The sequence below is a fragment of the Callithrix jacchus genome, chromosome 7 (assembly GCF_049354715.1).
Source record: "Callithrix jacchus isolate 240 chromosome 7, calJac240_pri, whole genome shotgun sequence".
Classification (NCBI taxonomy): domain Eukaryota; kingdom Metazoa; phylum Chordata; class Mammalia; order Primates; family Cebidae; genus Callithrix; species Callithrix jacchus.
Genome location: NC_133508.1, coordinates 89,632,970 through 89,654,211, shown reverse-complemented (window position 1 = coordinate 89,654,211; position 21,242 = coordinate 89,632,970). Strand labels below are relative to the sequence as shown.

The following is a 21,242-nucleotide window of genomic DNA, read 5'->3' as shown; positions in this document are numbered from 1 at the left end:
TGTTTGTTCAGATATCATCTCACGTGTGATGCTTGGTCAGATACCCACATGTGATGCTTTGGTTAGAACCATTTGAACTGTGGCTTCTTCACCTGCATGCCAAGGAGTTGGTTTCCTTTTTAGTGTGGGGCAAAGAGGGGAGCATGTGGTAGGACCTTCCAGGTCCTGCCTTGTTGCTTATAAATTGCCAGACCTCTCTGTTCCCTCAACCCTTTAGCTTTAAGGCACTTAGAACTTGGGTGTAGGCTCAGCTTGATTACCCTTCCCCACTGAGTGTTAATTCTTCCCGGCAAGCCACTCCCGGCCTGAGTGCTTATGGGGAGAAACTGGTTCCTGAGCACAGTGTTGTTCCGTCATCAGGGAATGATGAAAGATTCTGTGTCTGCCCCCAGTTCCTGACTAGTCATCAATCAACAAATACTTATTTTCTATTTAATGGCTTGCCCAATGCTATACTAATGAAGTATTTGTGTGGTCCTATCTCAAATGACACTGATAATCCAGCTAGAGAGAATTACCTCATGTAAAACAAAGAACAGGCATTTTTCTGCTAAATATGTGAACCTCTTGAGGATAGGGCCCTGTTATACTCATCTTTGGATCTCTGGGTTTGTAGGTGCTCAGAAGATGGTGCATGGATGAAAAGACTGATGTACGAACAAATATTCAGTTCCTACTATGTTAGGGAATTGTACATTATATATTTCTCATTTTAATTTTCACAACCAGAGGTTAAGGTATTATTTCTGATACTCCATACCTTTTTATGCACCACTCCCCTTCCCCAGAAAACTAAGACCATAACAGGTTACGCGGCTTACCCAGTGCCTCATGGCTGTGAAGTGGTCAGGAAGAGTAAACAGCAGGGTAAGTGACAATCCAGAAAAGAGGATAAGTTTGTGTTCACTACCATGTATCTAGCCTGAGGCCAAAAAGGATATCTCCTTTCCTGCCCAGTCTCCTTGCCCTCAGCCCTGGAGAGCCTTCTCTGTTGAGTAACCTCTCTTCCTTTTCTCTCTGCGGTGTAGGTTGGCTATCAAGCAGGGAGCAATGGCCAGCCCCTTCCCTCGCAGTATATGAATGATCTGGACAGCGCCTTGGTGCCGGTGATCCATGGAGGGGCCTGCCAGCTCAGTGAGGGCCCTGTCGTCATGGAACTCATATTTTATATTCTGGAAAACATCGCATAAACAGAGAAGACTTCATTTTTTTCTGTTCAGACCTGTTGCAACAGCAGTCATACCCAAATCATTTGCACTTTAAAACTGGAAGATTAAGCTTTTGTTAACACTATTAATGGGGTGGGGTATAGGGTGGGAGTGAGGGTTTGGGAGATGGGTGGGAAAGGGTGGTTGGGGAGACAGATGTTCCATAATTCTAAGTCTTCTATGGATTGTCCACCAAGAAGACATGGGCAGCTTCTGTTCCTGCACAACAGTTACAGCTATCCTTGCAGCTAATCCCCTTGTTACTCTTTAGACAAGAATTCCGCTCCTCTCTCAAGATTTACTTATGGTCATGTGCTCAGAAATGCTCAAATGGGTACAACCAGCACCAAGGGTGGGATGGGAGGGCAGAGGGGAAATAAAATATGAAGCATCAGTTCTTGCACTCTTTGTACAGAATTGGTATAAAAAGAATTCCACACTGATCTTGTCCCAGTTACATCACAGCTGTCTGTCAAGTAGAAATCACACTTAGATTTTTTTGTTTTTACCAGATTATTCATTGAAGTGAATTCAAGATTCAAGGACTTAATCTACTCTTCTAGTTTCAGAAGGGCTACTCAGTGTAAATGTCATTTGGAGAGCAGAGTTGAGTTCAGGATTGCTGGAGATCTACCCGTGTGGATGGCGGGTATTCAACGGTATTTCTGTGAATGCTGACGGAATACACCCAGGACATTTTTAGTTATATGGGAGGAATTAAAAGATATATTTTATTGAGAAATAATTTAAACTTCTAGGAAAGTTGCAAGTACAAAAAAACCGTGCACACTTTACCCAAATTCCCGTTGTTCACTTATTAACATTTTGCCCAGTTTGATTTGTCAGGGTTTCTCTCTCCCTTTCTCTTTCTTCATAAAAAATTGAGGCATTTGAGAGTAAATTGCACATATCATAGGCCTTTACTCCTAACTACTTTAATGCGTATTTCCTAAAAATAAGGACATTCTCTTACATAACTACAGGACGGTTCTCTACTTCGTCAAAACATTGATTTGATACCTTAACCTGGTATCTGCCCAATGATGTCCTTTGTAGCATTTTTTTCCCTCCAGTAAATCATGGCTATGGCTGTCATGACTCATTTTCATCTTTTATGCCATTAATTTTTTTTTTTTGAGGTAGAGTCTTGCTCTGTCGCCCAGGCTGGAATGTGGTGGTGTGATCTCTGCTCATTGCAACCTCTGGCTCCCAGGTTCAAGTGATTCTCCTCCCTCAGCCTCCTGAGTAGCTGGGATTACAGGCGCTACCCCCACCCCCAGATAATTATTTTGCATTTTGACAGGATTTCATCATGTTGGCCAGGCTGGTTTCAAACTCCTGACCTCAAGTGATCCGCCCTCCTCTGTTTTTTAACAGAAAACAACTCATTTTTAGTTTGATGTTTCCTCATATTTAGAATTAGTATATGCATTTTTGCCAGAATGACTTGATATCTATCTGCCCCCTCATTGACAGTGGTAAATTTTGATCACTTCATCAAGGTATTGTCCAGTGTCTCTGTATTTCCCCCAACCTGGAACGTATAACCAGTATACGTACACTTTCAGACCGTGCAAATATCTTGCCCTTGAAAATGTCCCCGCACTGATCTTCAACTCTGATGTTTGCAAAATGATTTTGCAATTCTAGTGTTTTCTCCAGCTTTACAGTTTGCATTTGGTAACCTACTATAAGCAAAAGCCCCTCCTTCTTCCCAATTTATTTATTCATTTATTTTTTTTCCAGTAATGGCTATAAGCAATATTTATTCATTTAATTTTCATTATACACACATGGATTTTTTTTTTTCAGACAGTGTATCTTGTCACCCATGCTGGAGTGCAGTGGCACAGTCAGAGCTCACTCTAGCGTCAGACTCTGCCTTGGCCTCCCAAAGTGCTGGGATTACCGGCATGAGCTACCAAACCTGGCCTTTTTCAGTGGTTCCAATTGATTATTTTGGTGCACAGATTGTCTTTAGCCAGGCAAGAAACCCTTCAAGCTGGTTTCTCTATCCTGGTGACATACTATTCTTTTTCTGAGCACTTTTTTTTTTTCTAGCCTAGCAAGATGCTTCAGGCTTATCTTGTGCTTAGCCTGTTCTAGCCCTGGAATCGGCCATTTCATCAAGGAATCCTGGCTTCTTTTAATGGGAGTGGTATTAGAAACCAAAATCTGGTTTATCCATGATCTGTGTGATATACTTTTTCTGCTTCATTAAATATTTATTTTGGTCTTAGACCAAATGAATTCCACAGTGCATGTCTTGAAAATATTGCTCCAGGGCAACGTACTCCATTGTCACTGGCACCTTCTGAAAGCCAAGGCTAAACTAATGAGTTTTTCTGTAGTATTAGTACAACTCCAAGAATTCCCTGGAAACTAGCACAGGCCTCTGGGACAGTGACAGGCTGCTCCCTAGTGGCTAGAGGTGGGTTTAGCAGGAGGCGACTGCAGGCTGTGGTTGTTTGCAGCAGCAGCTGTTTTCCAGAGGCCTAAAGGCCTGGCCTGGGAAATGTCTGGGTAGGTTCATCCTGCTCTGAGGTGGGAGCTTATACTTGACATCTGCCTCTCCAAAGATTTTACCGATGGTGGCTGCACAGAACTCTGATTGTGACCTTCCTCACAGGTTCAGAGGTACTCAGAGCTTCTAAGGGAAAGCTTAGTTCTGTAGAGCAGCAGCTTGTCAGCACCAATCCCTGGGACTGCTACCTCAAAACCTGACAAGAACGGGAAGCTCTTGTTAACGGGCAGATTATTTTTGGTCTAATAACAGGCTTTGTCTGAACATACCTCAGAAGTTTGGAACTTCTACCGGGACTGGTCCTGTTTTCCTGTGGTTTCTCCTTCTTCCTGCTTGCCATTGTACTTCTTTCTTCTGGATCAGTGCAAGCTTTTGAATTCTCCCACTAAGGACAAACGCTGGCCCTCAAATCCTTTATCTGCTGCATCAAATGTCCTCTATGTTTTGTAAAATCATTTGTGAAATTGGGCATAAGCCAGCCAATGCTAGTTAACTGTCTTCCTTGTTTATGTTTGCTTTTATACAGTGTATATTGTAAGAATTATATAAAGCAAAGAGGCTGAACCATCACATTTTCAAACAGGCAAATTTTCTGGACTTTAAACTTAAGGACTGAGATACAGCGATTCTTCTGTACTGAAGAGGAATAGAATTGCCATTCTGGTAATTCATTAAATTTTTAAAAATTATTAAGTGCTTACTAAATGCTAGGCAATGTATATCAACATCTTATTCTCTTTTTTTTTTTTGAAACGGAGTTTTGCTTTTGTTGCCCATGCTGGAGTGCAATGGCACAGTCTCAGCTCACAACCTTTGCCTCCTGTCAAGTGATTCTCTTGCCTCACTCAGCCTTCCGAGTAGCTGGGATTACAGGCCTGCACCACCACGCCTGGATGGGGTTTTAATAGAGACGGGGTTTCTCCATGTTGGTCAGGCTGGTCATGAACTCTCGACCTCAGGTGATCTGCCCGTCTTGGCCTCCCAAAGTGCTGGGATTACAGGCATGAGCCACTGTTCCCAGCCTTTTTATCAACATCTGAGGAACTACTGGACTCGGGCTACAGATTTGAAATTTTGCCTCTGTAAGTTCCTATGTCTTGTTTTCTCCCAGCCACAGTGGTTTCTGAACACTGGTGAGCCCAAGATTTTCAGTTAAATTTACTTCTAGATAACTGGTCACCTGGGAAATAATTTAGCATTTAACACAGTTTCTGGGATTAGCAAGTTTGTAATGATGTTTCTTTTCTTTTTTTGAGATGGAGTTTTGTTCTTGTTGCCCAGGATGGAATGCAGTGGTGTGATCTCAGCTCACTGTAATCTCTGCCTTCCAGGTTCAAGCAATTCTCTGGCTTCAGCCTCAGCAGTATCTGGGATTACAGGCACGTGCCACCACACCTGGCTAATTTTGTATTTTTAGTAGAGATGGGGATTCACCATATTGGTCAGTCTAGTCTTGAAATCCTGTCCTCAGGTGAGCCACCTACTTTGGCCTCCCAGAATGCTGGGATTACAGGCGTGAGTCACCATGCCTGGCTAGTTTGTTTTCATAATGCTAAAATAATAATAATGGCAGTGGGAATTCGGGGATCGTATGTAGTTAGAAGAGCTAAGGAGTAGGGGAGAAACGATGCCATTTTAGAGCCTGGGGAGCTGAGGCAGAGAAGAAATGAATCTGTCTGTGGGGCTGAATCAGGTGCAAGCTCCCAGGATCTGCCAGTCTTAAGTCGCATGGTTTCATCCTGAAAGCAGCTGCCCATACTTAACTGGCAAAGTCTTTTAGGAACTGCCCACAAATATTTGGAAAACAAGCCTTCAAAATTCAGAAGCAACTATGCAGATTTCAGAATGGTACTGTGAGAAAGAAAAAATGTTCAAGTCACAGGAATTTGCCCTTTAATTGTAAGCAAGACTTCCTGATTCTAAGAAATTTTCATAGTTTATTCGGTTCGCTAATTCAGAAGAAAGTGTGCATTGTATGAGATCAAAGAATTGAAAATCATTTTATTATTTATTTATTTATATTTTTTGAGACGGAGTTTAGCTCTTGTTACCCAGGCTGGAGTGCAATGGCGCAATCTCGGCTCACTGTAACATCCGCCTCCTGGGATCAGGCAATTCTCCTGCCTCAGCCTCCTGAGTAGCTGGGATTACAGGCACGCACCACCATGCCCAGCTAATTTTTTGTATTTTTAGTAGAGATGGGGTTTCACCATGTTGACCAGGATGGTCTCGATCTCTTGACCTCGTGATCTACCCGCCTCGGCCTCCCAAAGTGCTGGGATTACAGGCATGAGCCACCACGCCCGGCCAAGAATTGAAAATTTTAAAATGATTGGGGTTGTAGCTGGCTCCCAACTGCAGGTGAGTTAACCTACAATGTTTGGTTACTGTATTTGTGCTTTTTTGTTTGAGACGGAGTCTTGCTTTGTCGTCCAGGCTGGAGTATAGTGGTGCAATCTTGGCTCACTGCAACCTCTGTTTGGTGGGTTCAAGCGGTTCTTGTCTCAGCCTCACTAGTACTGGGATTACAGGTGCCCACTACCATGCCCAGCTAATATTTTTATTTTTAGCCGAGATGGGGTTTCACCATGTTTGGCAGGCTGATCTTGAATTCCTAACCTCAGGTGATCCACCTGCCTCAGCCTCCCAAAGTGTTGGGATTACAGGCACGAGCCACCATATCAGGCCTGGTTACTGTATGTGGATAAATCTCAGGACAAGGTGAGGCTGGGACAGGATCCTCCCACTACCAGTGACCCATGCATGCCTTTGGCTACAATAAAGGCCTTTTAAGAACCTCAGTTTTCAAGGCTAGTGGGAGGCTTGGTTTTGCCTCCTCAGCCTGGAGGTTCTGTTTTGCAAAGAGCAAAGAAGCAGACTGAAATTGAATGGGTTGCAAAGGAGAAATCTTTGGAGCCATAGAAACCTTCCTATCTATTGAAATAGGCCATTTCCAGTAGAGGCCTGAATTTAGAAACTCCCAGGGCTGTCTGGAACTTTGGAGGATAACCACAGTGGTCCCTAACCCTCTTAGGAAGCACTGGTTGGATGCTCACCCTAAAGGGAGTAGGTTGGGTCAGGAACCCTTCCAGCCACCTTTCTTTGCTCTATGGGCCACCTAATAAAGGCTGACTGCATCCCTTTTCATTCTAGATTGAAATGATCTGCGGTTTCTCATACAGGTGACTGCATTTAAGTGTTAAATCTCACATCTGTGAAAGTTTTGGTGGCCCACTTCTGATAAGATTGGCCAGAGGGATCCTGGGGAAAAAAAGTCACTTGTGTGTAGTTCCCACTCTGGCCCTCTAAAATCTTTGCTTTTAAGGTCAGGGAAGCATGATCCAGCCCTGTTACGGCCCAAAAGGACACACACACCAAGGCTCGATTCTTGAGCTGTGCTTATGCAATACTATAGTGATCAGTAAGCTGAATGTATTTGCTTCACTTTAACCTTTTTTAAATATGATCTGGAGGAATGCTTCGTTGATCCTGAATTAATGCTTCAAAAAGGGTGTTGGGGAAGATGGGCTATTTCTAAGAAATGTGGAGTATTTCAGTTTTGAATATTAAATCTATTACAACTACAAACCCCTTCATAGTCTCCATCCATTCAGAAAAACAAAGCCAAAGAAGAATTTCTTAGAAAAAACTAAGTCCCCCAGGTAAAGAGCTGAAAAGGAAAGGCTTTCCCTGCCCTCTCTCAAGAGGAAGATAGCAGCAGTTTGTCATGTTACTGCTACCTTAGCTTTTAAAAAGTGACAGGGAGCAGGACTTTGATGGATACTCTGTGTAGTTGAATATAAAATGCCTACAATGAATTAGTTTCCAAATAAATAAAAATGGCTACATAAAATTTTATGTATGTATTTTCCTTTCAGTTAACAGTCTTTTTTCTTGGGTGGACCAAACCCAAGATCCAACCTTCCCCTTACTTCCCACCAAGTAGTACCAAAAACAACTTTCCTCCTCCACTAAGTCCTTAGGGAAGCAGGAAGGCTAATGCAGCAGCTGTCAGGGACAAAGGCACAAGCAGAGCTGGGGTAACAGAGGTGTCTGGGACAGGCTAGCACTGGCCCACAGGAGTCATGGAACCCTGACCCCACCCTCAGGAGGGGAGGTTCCCAATCACCCTCAAGTTCTCCCATCCCAGTTATATCTTTTAAAGGCACATCTAGAAATGGCGCAACTGGAGGCAGGTGTAAGCTGCACACAATTGCCATACAGGAATTAAGGGGCTGCAGGATTCCATTGCATAGAGCAACAAAGGTGTCCTTGCCCTCATTCAGACTGGGGGCAGGGGAGACAGCAGGGAGATGGGTGCCTGGAAACTCAGCCTCTTTCTGTAGAGGCCCCAGAGGGGCGAATAACAGGAAAGACCAGGGTCATGGTCAGTAGTGCACATGCTTAATAGGTCTTTGGTGCTTGGGTAGCAGCATCTCTCATGTACAAAATCTTCTGAAGCCAGCAAAGCTGGGAAAGTCAACTCCTGTACAGTTGCGGCCTGACTCCTCTCCTGGTGCTCACCATCCGCTATACAGGGGTGCAAAGCACAGGAAGTCAGTCTAAACTGTAGTGAAAACACGAAGGTTTTAGAAAGGTTTCCTGAAGACAGTTAAACCCTGGAAGGTTACCTTCTCTTCCCAGTTCTACTGAGAAACATCAGAAACTCAGCCCATTAAGCCCTAACAGTTTGGTCTCTTGGTCTTTCTCATAGATGAGAAAACTCCTAGGTTTTCTTTTCAGATACCAGTTGAAGATACGAGTAAAAGGGGGCAAAGGTTCTGGAGGCCCAGAGAGCTGCCCACCTCACAAGCCCCTGGGATCCAGGACCAGCCAGTTCTCAGTGACCGTCTGCATGTCCTGGCCACTCAGAGGCTCCCGCAGCCTCACCTTCACCTCCAGCTTTCCCCCAGTGGGCTTCCTTCCATCTAGGACCTGTGAGGACCACAGAGAGGGAGATGGTAACTAAGGGGACACAGAATGGGGAGAGGCAGTTCCCTACATTCCCAGGAAAAATGTGAGAGGAGCTAAGATGTCCTGTGGTGTGAACACAGGAGTCTCCATTCGTGGCAACCCTCCCCTCCCAGTGTTTGGAGGAGGAGGTGGTGGTGGTTTTAGGTGAGTCTTATTTTAAAAAGAAAGAAAGAAATCTAGACAAGCATCCTAGAGCTCTGTTCACTTCATTTTCTCCTCAATCCCCACTGCAACTTCTGGAAGAAACATTGGCTTGAAGAAAGTAGCCTTCCACTGATCCCAAACCCTCACTTCACAGATGGCCCAAAGAGAAGTAGATGACGCTGGCAGAGGCAGCACTAGAACCCCATGCCAGGGTTCCTTCCCATTTAACAAAATACTACTTCTGGGCAGAAGATGGGGTAGGTAGGGTGCAAAGCACTATGATAGGCCCAAGAAGTCCAACCACTCTCAGTGGCTCTAATAGAGACCACGGCCCACATAAGAATAAGTCATCCAGGCAGTGGGGGCAGGTGTGCTGCAGTGGGAAAAGCCCATCAGTAAAGGGCTGGTTGTGGCTCTGCCAAGGATACACCATTTGAGCTTACAGAACCCCCTTTCCTCTCAGACCTGAGTTTTCTCATTTGTTAGCGGCAAGCTTGTATAGTCCTTGCCTGTGGAATCCTTGAGTTCATGGAAACTTAAGGAGGCTGCCTTCTGCTGGGTCCCTCTAGAAATTTCTCAAACCTTCTGAACTTCTCCATCTGTAAAATGAGGATTCTACCTACTCTAAGCAAACTTGTGAAGAATTTCAAATTAAGTAATGAGCACAAAAACCTACAACAACGTGTGGTGTTCAGTGCATACTGGCTCTTCTCATACCAAACCCTCTGGCTTGCCCACACCCCAGGCCCTACCTCCACAATTTCTCTGATCTCACACTCATTCTCCAGCCGCTCCAGTTTCAGGTGTGCTGTGCCAACTAGCTTGTCGCTTCTGAAGAAGGACCTGGGGAGCCAAGAGGCAGCAGGGGATTGGACTGGGCAAGGAAGGCAGGGATGTGCTGGCTGAGCTTATACAGGGGCAGCAGTCACAAATGTTCCTCCCTCCTCCCAGCCTGTGTGGCAGTGTAACCCATAGGAGCCTCACCCCTTGTGGAAGATCTCAAACTTGATGCCTTTGCTCTGGATCACCCTCTTGAAGCCCCGGTGGTTTCGGTTGATGTTTAGTTTGAAGAGTTGATCAAATTCTGGAAAAGTGGGAGAAAGCCAGGAGGGGTTTGGCTCTTGGGATTTCGTGAGGAAGTACAAATAGAGGCCCTGCAGTTCGGGGTGACTACCTCCAAAGGGTGGCAGACCACTGAGGTCCTGGCCTTGGAAGTGAGGTTTCTTTTTTTTAAACTCTTTTAAGCATAATTATAACAAAGTAGAAAAGACTTGGAATTGGGATACAGAATTCCTGGGTTCACATCCCATTTCTACCACCTCCTTGACATGAGGCCCCAGGCAAGTCCCTGTACCTCTCTGCATGTTTCTCCAACACCACAAGAGGCATGTTAATAGCACCTTTATCTCCCAAGTGGGATGGATCGAGTAAGGGCATAGAAGGAAACCTGCTCTGGAAACACCAGTGCTGCATACTTTGAGAGGGACGAAGAAGAGATCTGCATGTGGCCCTCACCTGGAGAGTTTGTGTTCTTCACCACAGCTGTTTTGCTTTTTTGAGCCTGCTCCTAAGCAGTGAGGAGAGAGAAGTCAGGACAGTGAATAAACACAGAGGCACACAGGGCAGGCACTGCAGCCAGGCCTCCCAGGGATGGGAAGAAAGCACAGGGTCCTGGAATGCAAGGTGGGTTTCAGAGCATCTACTTCTACCTGAACCTCACCGAGTTAGGGTAATGAAACTCAAACCGCACAAAAGCATCCAGGTCATCGGGAGTCACCCCTGGGAAGGAGAAAAGGGAGTAGCTCAGAGGGAGTGGCTAGGAGCCTAGCACTTGGGGTGGAGTGTCCGGGCAAGAGCCTCCTGGAGTAGGGGCGGCCCTTGGGTTACCTGGAGGGGCTGGTAGGTTCAGTCCCCGGACAATGATCAGATGCATTTCTGTGCTGTTGAGTTCTGAGAAGATCCTAGAGCAAGAGGAAAGGAGAAAATGCTGAAAGTGAAGAACAGTGGTGGAACAAGGTCCCTACTTCCAGGGCCTGTCTGCCCAGCTGGGTGCTGACAGAAGGTGTATGGGCCCAGGCAGGGAAGCCAGAGCTGGTATGCAAACCTTGGTATCTGACTTCTGGTCCAGAGCTCTTTCCATAGCACCCAGATAGCTGTGCGTTCTTCACTGGCACGCACCTTGCCCTACTCCTCAGCAGCCCCAGGCTGAGGCAGGGCCAGGCTTAGGAAGCCTCACTAAGCGGGTATAAGTCTCTGGCCTGGGCTCCCAGGCTCCCGCCCCTCCCTGCCTGGACCCCCCGTTTCCCTAGGCCTTGGTACCTCACAGTCTGGAATGTCTTCAACTCAAAGTGGTGGCCGGGAGGGTCGAGGCCCTGAGCCTGGGCCAGCTGCAGTATCTCCAGCTGTTTCTTGCAGTCCTGAGCAAGCTTCTCAAATCTAATGGGGATGGGTACACCAGCATGATGGTGCATTTTCCGCTCCCTACCCCATGAGCCAAACCCCAGCCCTTGCACTTACCGGGTGGTCTCAGCCACATTGCCCTGGTGCATAAACTGCTTGGAGAACAGCAGGCACTTCTGAAAACAGGGACCCAGAATGACTCCCGAGCCCAGAGCAGGACCTATCTTGGTTGGCATTCAAGGACTGACTTCTCAAAGCTTACCTTCCTTTGTAGCTTCACTTCTTTCCTGCCACAACACATCCCCCAAGAGCACTACTCCCAAGTCCCACCACGCTTCTCTGCCTACACTTGATATTTTCTTTGCTGAGGACAGCCATTCCCCAAATTAGCAACTCCTTCCATCAGAACCTAATTCAAACATCCCCTCAGAAGGCAGACTTTCCAGAACAGGCAGCAGTTCAGATAGACACATAAACATACATACACACATAGCACAGCCTTCTTTCCCTCAACTCTTGTCGTTTGAACTCTGTAATCACCCCAAAAAAGGGGTATTATCATCCCAACTCATAGATGAGGAAAATGCAGTTCAGAGAGGAAGTCCCTTGCCCAAGTCACACAGTAAGTGGAAGAGCTAAGAATCTGAGTCCAGGGCCGTGTGGTCTGAGCTCCAGGCCTTCCTCCACAGGAAGGCTGTGGGCACAGAGGGGAGGAACAGAAGAGGGGCCTGCTGACCTCTTGTTGCTCCAGAAGCATTTTTTGCAGCTGGGCATACACCTCCTCGGCCTTCTGGGAGAGTCGCAGGTCCTCGTGGTGGATGAGGATGAAGTCACCCTCCTCATCAGTCAAGGGTGAAGGCACCTACCCAGGTCATAAGGCCCCTCGGGCCCCAAGAGTCAGATTACTCCTCTACCGAGTCCAACAAAGGCATGAACCCAAACTAAATTCTTCAGCTTCTAAACTCCAATGACAACTCATCGCCTCCCACTCTATCCTAAGATAACATTCCCATGGCCTAATCCTGCCTTGTAATCTCTGACAGCCCACTTTCCGTTCCCCTGGCTGTGAGGTAGAGGGGCATAAGCAAAAGGTTCTTTCCTGACCGTCATTACGTTCTGTCCAAACCCCACCACATCCCAGAAGCTGCCTTCGCTCAGTCTGTCAAGCCTGCCACCCACCTTCTCCACCTGAGAAGTCCTGGTGGTTAACCAGGTGGGACTCACCTTGGATAGATCAACAGATCTGCCAGCTCGGGCCTGGATGATCTGAGCCTCAAGATGTTTGGACACTCGCAGATGGGCTTTGGCCTGCTCCAGGTCCTGGCTTCGCTTGGCCTGCAGGGCTGCCCGCTGGTACTGCAGTTTCCGTGCCTCCAGCAGTGCCAGCTGCTCCCGCACTGAAGGGAGAAGGCCACTGGTTAGGGCCACACCTGCCCTCACTACGCCCTCAGTTCTTCACCCTACTTGTCCCCAACTCACCAGATGGACTCGGTGACTCCTTAGAACTTGAGGCCTTGGGCTCAGGCAGGGGCTGGGATGAAGGGACCGCAGGCCGTGCAGGTCTCTTGGCCACTGGGGCCTGTGCTGGGGGCTCGCCCTGCAGGTGCCCAGGAGGCTGTTAGGAGGGAATCTGCTTCCTAGCATGGCCATGGCAGCTCCCAGACTTGGGCTGTCTTTCTAATGTTGCACTAAATCGCTGTGTAACCTGAGATGGGTGGCTTCTCTTCCTGGGTTCTAAAAGAACTGAGAGCTAGAAGCAGCCTCAGAAGCTCTCACAGCTAGCCTCCCCAAACAGGAAAGTGACTGTAGGGTAATGGGGATGGAGCCAGAGCTCTGGATTCAGAAAGACCTTGGTTTGAATCCTAGCTCTGCTATTTCCTAGCTAGATGTCCCTGGGCGAGTTTTCTTCTCCATACAATGGGAGAAAAAATATGTACCTTACTGGGCTTATTAGTATGGACAACAGGGTCTGGGTTTACCCCTCTCCTGCTATTCTCCCCACCAGCCCTGGAGTCAAGCCCTCCGCCAAACCTCATCTTCATCTTCATCAGCTGGGGCTGTATCCTCTGCGGAGGCCAGTTTCTCTGCAGCTGCCAGTGTTGCTGCCACCGTGTCCTCCTCAACACCCATAGTGGGCTCCAGGCCAGGGATTGGGGGAAATCCTGTGGGAGAGAAAGACAGAGCATGGAGGGGCAGGGGAGCAGCCTCAGAGAGGCACAAAGCTACCCTGGCTCATCTGGGGCATGGCTGGGATGGGTGGCTCCACAGCAGGGATGCATACGCATGAGAAGTCATCCCCACTGGCCGTCCCCCATTCCCTTCTTGCCCAGGGACCACCTCCTTAACAGAGCCCCTAGGCCATGCCCCACTCACCTGGAGGAACAGGCAACTCAGCAAACTTGACTTTCCGTCCTGCTTGGTGTGCTCGAATAGCATCTTGATATTGCTAAAAGGGAAAGAAGGGAGGGGCCTGTGGTCAGCAGCAACCCGCACAGCACCCCCACCCCCATAACCCCCACCCCACACCATGACACACAGTAGGGCAAGGAGAGGGAGACTGGCAGAAAGACAGCAGCCCTGGGAGAAGAAAAGAGCCCTGAGGCAGCAAGAGCCCCAGAGAGACAGACAGATGTAAGTTCAGAAAAGAACAGGGCTAGCCAGAAGACCAGGGAGACAGAGCACCCAGCCAGGGAAGAGGCCACACGGGCTGGGGCTGCACAGCTTCGGGCCCACCTTGGCAATGCGCTCGTGCATTCGCGCCTTGCGCTCATCACCACCACTCCGGGCCTGGATGCCCGCCTCGCGGTACTTGTTCAGTCTCTGGTGCAGGGCATCCAGCACTGTCTGTGACTCTGTAGGGGCCACTTGAAGGGGAGAAGAAAGGAATGGGCATCAACTCAGCCTGCCCTGCAATGCCCACAGGTCCCCGCGCCACAGTCCCACCATCCTGCCCTACCTGGGGTTGCCGGGACGTCAGGGGCCATCACTGGCTGCACTCGCTCCACGGCTGGGGGAATGACTGAGGGTGCTGTGGGGGCCTTAGAAGCCTGCCAGGGATTCAGATCTGGGGGACCCAGAGCAGAGGTATAGGTGGGAGGGCCTGGCGGCCTCAGGCCTGCTACTCCTTCCTAACCTCACCCAAGCCTGAGCAGATCCCTGCACTGTCCCCATACTGACCCTCAGGTGCCGGGGGCATGGCACTCAGATCCACAGGCTGCCCCTTCTCCAGGGCCTCCAGGACAGCACCAAATCTCTGCAGAAGTCAGAAAAGCAAGTGTGGGTGAAAACCAGAGGATCTCAAGAGCCTGGGCTGAAACAACTGCCCTTCAAGCCAATCTCACTCAAGCCCAGTCTAGCTCCCTTTCTGAGCCTCAATTTCCCTCATCTACAAAATGAGGGTGGGACACAAGCCCTGAGCCAGATGCCATACCTTCCCAATCCTCATGAGCTCTCTGGCCCGGTCTAGATCTCCAGCCCGCTTGGCACTGAGGGCAGCCACTTTGTACTCTCTCTGTCGGGATGACAGCAGGGCCCGCGGGTCTGGTTCTGAATCGGGCTGGGCAGAAATGCCAGGGAGGCTGGTCTCAGGTTGGGAGGGGTTGTCTATAGGGAAACAGAGAGCACATGAGGATCACAGAACATGCCCACATACCTCGCTGGCCTGACAACATCCTGGGGAGGATGTCACCAATGGTAATGAACATGGTGGCAGGCTGGGAAGACAGGCTGTGAGATAAAACCCAGGAACTAGGACAGGATTTGGACATCTGCAATACCTGACTCCAAGACAGGGGGAGCTGGAGGGTCTGCCTCGGGGCTCCTGTTGGCTGGTTCCTCAGGGACCCGGGGCCTCTTTCCTAAGGCCACTGGAGGTGGGATCTCATCCTCATTGATCTTTCTGCCTCTCCTCACAGCAGCTAGCTGTGACTCCAAGGTCTGAGGGAAAGAACTGGTCCAGAAACCCAGCCAGCCATCTCAGCCAAGTCCCTGCTCCAAGACAAGCCAGGGGTGGCCCCCCAAACCCCCAAAGTCTAGTGGGGTAACTTGCCCTCCACTGGCACAATCTCCACCAGCCGCCTTCCATGCAGCCCCCTCCCCTGCCCTGCTCCCAGCCTGGCCTGACTCACCTTCAGGCCACGGTCACAGCGCCTGGCTTTGGCTGCTTCGCCTCCCTCCTTGGCGCTGGCTGCAGCCTCCCGGTAGTTGCGAATCCGTTCCTCCAGCAAAGTGTGTAGCCCCTGAGATGCTCCGGCCTATGAACAATTCAGCTAAGGGCCTGGCTACTCCAAGGCCTGCTAGGCCTACCATTCTCCCTGTGCGGAAGCTGCCCCAGAAGATGGAGCTCTGGGACTCCAGGAGAAAGAAGGGCCTAAAAGTCTCAAGGAAGGAAGCAAAAGCTCACTGGAGAGGCCAGAGGCCATGGCAGAGGCAAATACAGAGGCCCAATTGGTGGAAGCCAGGAAATGGCTTCCGGGGGTGGTCTGGGAGAACAGAGAGGCCTTTGAGGCTGGCGGCCACGGAGGAGTTTCTTGTGCTGTTTCTGCCTGGGGTGGCTGCTGGAAGAGGGTCCTGGAAAGGGTGACTGCAGCCTTGCTATGCAGACCAGGCCACACACATTATGTCTGGGCACAAAGAAGCATCAGAGGCACAGGGCCCCTCCTGCAGAACCCACCTGAGCTGCTAGGGCTGAGGCTTTCAGGAAGGCTGTCTGCACTGGAGGTTCAGTGTCTTCCAGGCCCTCCTCCTCAGAGCTGCCTGGGACAGCTGCCTCATCACCATCCAGGGGCTCAGTCTCCTCGTCCACACCTAAGACCTCCTGTAGCTCCGTCTAGAGAGATAAAACACAGCCTAGGAGCTTGGGGGCTTCAAGACCATACCCACAACACGACTTGAGAGCAAAGGACCCTCTTTCCCAGCAAAATTCCCCAACATTAGTCACTGTGCCTGAGTCCCCTTCACCAAAACATTTCTTTAATCTGATTGAGGATAGCCTTGAAAACAGTAATGACTCCAAATCTGAGAATCCCCAACTGCAGAGCTTAGACCAGAGGTCAAAGAGACATGCTGCCCACTGTACAGCCAGGAGGGGCAGGCACTCATTCAGAGTCAGAGAACAGAGGGGCACCGCCACCCTTCTCTCCACTGCCCTCTCCTCCACCAGGCTTGAGCTTGCCACAGGGCCCTGGGATACCAGCCTGGCAGACGCACCAGCAGCTCTGCATCTTCCTCCAGCCCTTCCTCCTCCTCCTCCTCCACATCCTGCATACAGTCTGCTGCCAACTTCTCAATGTGGGCCATGGGCAGGGGGGCTGGGGAAGAAGGCCACGGCAGGTCAGCACAACTCAGATAAGGTCTGGGATGAGTAAAGTAGGGGCTTGGTAGATCCACCCAGGCAGAAATCCCCCTTCCCTCCCACAGCAGCGTCCCACATGAGAAACTGCCCTTCCTTTAAGACCCAGCTCAAAAGACCCTCAGCAGGGAAACCTTTCTGGGCCCCCTACCAAGTTGCTCCTTTCTCTGCACCTCCACCTACAGTAGCCTGACATGCCATCCACTTTATCCAACCACACCTGTCACATCTGTAAAGATTTTCAAAGTCCAATTGAGCTTCACAACAAATCTGCAAGATGGATAATATCTCCTTTTTATATATTAAATAAACTGAGAAACTTTCAACATTAATATTCCTATCATTGCAATCCTACTAAGTGGCAGAGCTAGGATTCAAACCATGTCTTGTGCCACCCCAAAGCAGGAGCAGTGAGCCCCTTCCCAGGTCCTCCCATTATCCTCAGCTCAGGGACACACGGGATGGTGGGGGATAAGTGGAGGGATTCTCTCTCAACGGTTCCAGGTAAAAAGAGAGGAAGATTTAGACCTCCTGATCCTCCCAGGCCTAAAGTCCTCTGTTCTCATATGGACTGAGGAGGGAGATTCCACTTACTCATTATACACAATTTCTATGTACTTCCTATGTACCCACTTCAGTCTGGCTAACTGGGCCCCTACCCTATACCAGCACCCTGGGTAGGGCTAAGGATGGAGACCTAGGTCAGTCTGAGAATCAGATTTGTCCACAATGGGGAGGGGCCAGCCCAGGCTATCACACAAGGTGGGGAAGCAGGGTGGGGCTGCCTCTTGGTAAGAATGCTGCAGAAGGCACATGGGTATTGGAAGGACCATGGGATCTGGCTGGCTCCCTCCAGCTGCAAGGGAAGGAGCCACCCTCTACCACCAGCCTGTGGCCATCCGGTCCCAGCCCCGAGCCCAGTGCGATGTCCAGACTCACCCTGCTCCTTGGGTGCTGGCTTCTTGCTGGTGGGTTGTGCTTCCCCTGTGAGGGCCAGCAGCTCAGCCTCCAGGTCCTCATCATCTTCAGCCTCATCCATGCCCAGCAGCATGTCTTCAGGGCCAAACTCCACAAAGAGCCCCAGCTGAGAGCAGAGCAGGACTCTTAGGTACCACACAACAAGCAGGGTAGAGCCCAGCTCCAGAGCCAGACTTGGGCTCTCAACGTCCCAATCAGTGGCTCCCTCACTCTGTGAGGCCCAATGTGCAGAAAGAAACTGAGGCCTTCAACATTACTCCTTGAGACACTTACCTCCCTAGGGACTCAACAATAACAAAAAAACCAGTAAGACCACACTACCATTATTAGTACTAACAGCAATAGCTGCCATGCCCGTTCTTAGTGTTCTATGTGATTATCCCAGTTAATTCTCACAATTCTGAAGAGTAGGTCCTATTTTTTAAAACTGTGGTAAAACACATAACAACATGAATTTCACCATCTTAACCACTGTTAAGGGTGAGTTCAATGGCATAAGGACATTCACACTACCCTGCTACCATTGCCATCATCCATCTACAGAACTTTTGTCATGTTGTAAAACACACTTTCTACCCATTAAACATTAACTCCCCTTCCTCCCCCATTTCCAGCTTCTGTTAAGCACCATTATTCAGTTTCCATGAATCTGACTACTCTAGGTAAAGGTACATCCTGTGTTTTTGTTGTTGTTGTTGTTGTTTTTGTTTTAAGACAGCGTCTTGCTCTGTCACCAAGGCTGTAGTACAGTGGCACTATCTTGGCTCACTGCAACCTCCACTTCCTGGGTTCAAGCAGTTCTCCCGCCTCAGCCTCCTAAGTCACTGGGACTACAGGCACATGCCACCACACCTGGATAATTTTGTATTTTTAGTAGAGACAAGGTTTCACCATATTGGCCAGGCTGGTCTCAAACTCCTGACCTGAGGTGATCCACCAGCCTCAGCCTCCCAAAGTGTTGGATTACAGGTGTGAGCCACCGCACCTAGCCCACATCCTATTTTTATCCCAATGTTCAGATGAAACTGAGACAGTCTTCTGAGAGAGTCAGAAATTTAAAACAAGCTCTTTGTGACTTGAGTCTATGCCCTTTATCTCACCTCCTTTCTTACCTGCCTTTTTAAAGATATTAAAAATGGACTAAGAAGTCTTGAGACTTAGGCCCAGAAGAAATAAAGGAAGAAAACTGGAGAGGAGACCCCACCCTGTTCTTCCACTTGGGCCACAGCCATCTGTCTCTAGGCAATAAAGGCTTCCCACTGACTATAGCCATCACGTCCTGGCATCCCTGACTAACAAGCAAAGTTGTGATCCTATCTGAGGAATCTGTGAGAGCACTGATGTCCCATCAGAACATTCTAACTTTGGTGACTCCTGAACTCTCTCTCCACTTATGTGTGGTAGGGACCAGAAGGAGGGTGTCTAAGGACTCTGCCACATCCGGGAGGCACTGCTCCAAGTCTTTGAACTAATGGGGAACTAAATGTGATCCAGTTTGCCTAAGCTATCTAGAGACCCCCACCCCCAAACTGACCCAGAAGCCTAGAAGGCTAAGTTCCATACCTGCTTGGCAGTGGCCATGCCTTGGCCACTGGCCGGAGGGCCCTTCCGAGGTCTTGGCCCTGGCATCGTGGCGGCCTAGATACCTATCTGGTGGAAGAGTTACAGAGATTCAGGCTGGAGTAGCCCATAAGCACCGCCCCCAACAGTGCTATTTGTGGTAAGGTGCAGATAGTAAACTCCCAAAGAAGGCAATGCTGAACACCAAACGATGGGTTACTTTTAATGAAAGCAGTGAAGCAGCCCAGGCCGTGGGAGGGATGGGGATCACCTGTTAATCGGTTTACTGTGGAGTGTTCTGAATGGACTCAAATTTAAAAAGCACATTCAGGGAAGTAACTCTAGGTTCAGGGTGGGTGGAAGGCTGGGTAGAATTCATAAAGGCTCCAAAACTGTGCTGTTATGGAAGCCATAGGTGGCTATTAAAATTTAAATTTCAATGAAATAAAATGAAATAAAGCTAAAAATCCAGTCCCTCAGCCACAACAGACACATTCCAGGTGTTTAACAGCCATATGTGGTGAGGGGCTACCACCAGACAGCGCAGACACAGAGCATTCTCATCATCCAAGGACATTTCAGCAAAGTTCCATCTCACAGCTGTTCTCTGGAGAAAGCTGGCTCAGCATTCTGATTCCCATAAAGATCTGTCATTCACAAAACCTCCTGTGTCAGACCCTGTGCTGGGCACTGGGAGTGCAGAAATGAATCTAACACGGTCTCAGCCCTCAAGGACCATTTACATGGATGGTGGAGGAGGACTACACGGAGTTGCCCCAAGGGCTACAGGTGACCTGAGGTGACCCCTTCTTCAGCACTGGGAGAAAAGGGACTTCGAGGCGGCGACGCCTGGGCTGAGTCACGAAAAGAAGTTGGGGGAAGGAGGGGAATAGAATTCCAAGCCGAGGGAACACCTGATGGCTCTGAGGTGGGGAACAACTTGGCCTGCACAAGGAAATCTGAGGCCTGGTATGACTGGGGGATAAGCAGTGAAGCCCGAATACACAAGCCGAGATAGAAATGTGAGCAAGCGGCAGAACAGGAAAACCTCTAAGCCGAAAGAAGTTTGGGCATTATTCTGAGGGCGCTGGGAAAGAAGTGGTGGATGGTATCGGTGTTTCAGACACCCCACTCTGGCAGCAAAAGGAAGGTGCACAGGAAGTAGGGGGAGGAGGCAGGAAGCCGGCGCATCTCGCCACAGCCCACGCCAGCTGGGGGGCGGCGGGGCGGCGGGGAGCTGGCAGAGAGGCTGACTGGACGCGGGTGCGCGGGCGCTCCGGGGGACTCCGAGTGTCAGATTTCGGGACTTGGGGGAGCGGCACGGCCCCGAGAGTGACCCCTGCACAGGTGAAAGCGAGGCGGGTCAGACACTCCAAGGCTGCGGCCCCGATGCCAGAGCCAGGCCTCAGGAGAGGTGGGATGCGGAGTCCGTAGGGGAAGGAGACACTGGACCCCCACTCCCGCGCCGCTGGGCTCGCCGCCATGCCCTGCCCACGCCGCCTGTATCTCCCCCGCGGTCTCCAGAGCTCCCCACGCCGAGGGGTGGGGACGCGGCATACCTCGCGGTGAATCCGAGCCAAACCCCGGCCTTCTCCCACCCGGCACCGCCCTGGGCTCCCGCGGGCCCTGGGCCGCCGCGGTAGCGACAGGAAGCGCCCGCCGGGTAGGCGGCTCGCGCGCAACACGTGACTCCACTGGCTGGCGGCTGGCAGTGCGCATGTGCACGGCTACGCGGGCCTGGGGCTCCGACAGGTGATACCAGGGCGGGGTTTTCAGCGCGCAGGCGCCTTCAGGCAGGTAGCGCGGGACAGCGGCGCTGCGCAGTTCCGCCGGGGCGTCCACCGGCTGGCGCAAACGAGGTCGCTATGCCCAGCCCTCGCCTACTTGCAGCATCTCGGAGGAACCTCCTCCTCTACTCAGCCCGAGGCGCTGGGCGTTCGCTCGCCAGACCTAACCCGCTTCCAGCCCTGGCCCCGCCCCGCCCCACCCCACCGGGCAAGGGGCGGGGCCGGTCCAAGCTCCGTCCTAGAAGCGAGACAGAAGCGGGGCTCGCCTGCTTGCCACCTGCTTGCCCATGTCCCTTAAATCTGGGGAAATGGAAATG

The 21,242-nt window shown here is 50.1% G+C and overlaps 2 protein-coding genes across 16 annotated transcripts in view; one reads left to right on the top strand and one right to left on the bottom strand.

Moving 5' to 3' along the window:
- ZFYVE9 (zinc finger FYVE-type containing 9) overlaps positions 1 to 7,585 on the top strand; it is a 216,541-nt gene extending 208,956 nt beyond the window's left edge. For all 3 annotated transcript variants that reach the window (XM_035251494.3, XM_035251492.3, XM_035251493.3), the window contains one exon: positions 1,029 to 7,585. In XM_035251494.3, coding sequence (XP_035107385.3) covers positions 1,029 to 1,190 — 162 coding nt within the window. In that variant the 3' untranslated portion in view covers positions 1,191 to 7,585. The remainder of the gene's footprint in view (positions 1 to 1,028) is intronic.
- Positions 682 to 20,834, bottom strand: CC2D1B (coiled-coil and C2 domain containing 1B). 13 transcript variants are annotated; one of them, XM_009001229.5, is made up of 25 exons: positions 20,698 to 20,834; positions 19,142 to 19,228; positions 17,540 to 17,684; positions 16,459 to 16,559; positions 15,923 to 16,078; positions 15,378 to 15,503; positions 15,027 to 15,186; positions 14,681 to 14,853; positions 14,428 to 14,503; positions 14,207 to 14,314; positions 13,984 to 14,114; positions 13,624 to 13,696; positions 13,282 to 13,412; positions 12,730 to 12,865; positions 12,475 to 12,647; positions 11,987 to 12,112; positions 11,368 to 11,426; positions 11,170 to 11,286; positions 10,738 to 10,811; positions 10,571 to 10,629; positions 10,366 to 10,417; positions 9,835 to 9,934; positions 9,603 to 9,693; positions 8,538 to 8,667; positions 682 to 1,172 (listed from the first exon to the last, which is right to left on the bottom strand). In XM_009001229.5, exons 2-24 carry the CDS (start codon positions 19,205 to 19,207, stop codon positions 8,539 to 8,541), a joined length of 2,562 nt encoding a protein of 853 aa, XP_008999477.3. In that variant the 5' UTR covers positions 19,208 to 19,228; positions 20,698 to 20,834; the 3' UTR covers positions 682 to 1,172; position 8,538. The 13 variants fall into 13 exon arrangements, with proteins under 13 accessions (XP_008999477.3, XP_078187950.1, XP_035107388.2 ...); XM_078331824.1 differs by having other exon boundaries at positions 10,366 to 10,411; XM_035251497.3 differs by having other exon boundaries at positions 12,730 to 12,847.
- Between the last annotated feature and the right edge of the window lie 408 nt (positions 20,835 to 21,242).

What these genes read in the sequence shown, in the direction of transcription:
- CC2D1B (XM_009001229.5), bottom strand. Translation starts at nt 19,207, where the DNA reads ATGCCAGGGCCAAGACCTCGGAAGGGCCCTCCGGCCAGTGGCCAAGGC. An exon ending in AGCTCATGAGGATTGGGAAG is followed by an intron (nt 14,504 to 14,680) that starts GTATGGCATCTG and finishes TGACTTCTGCAG; the next exon opens with AGATTTGGTGCTGTCCTGGA. An exon ending in AATGTGGCTGAGACCACCCG is followed by an intron (nt 11,287 to 11,367) that starts GTAAGTGCAAGG and finishes CATCCCCATTAG; the next exon opens with ATTTGAGAAGCTTGCTCAGG.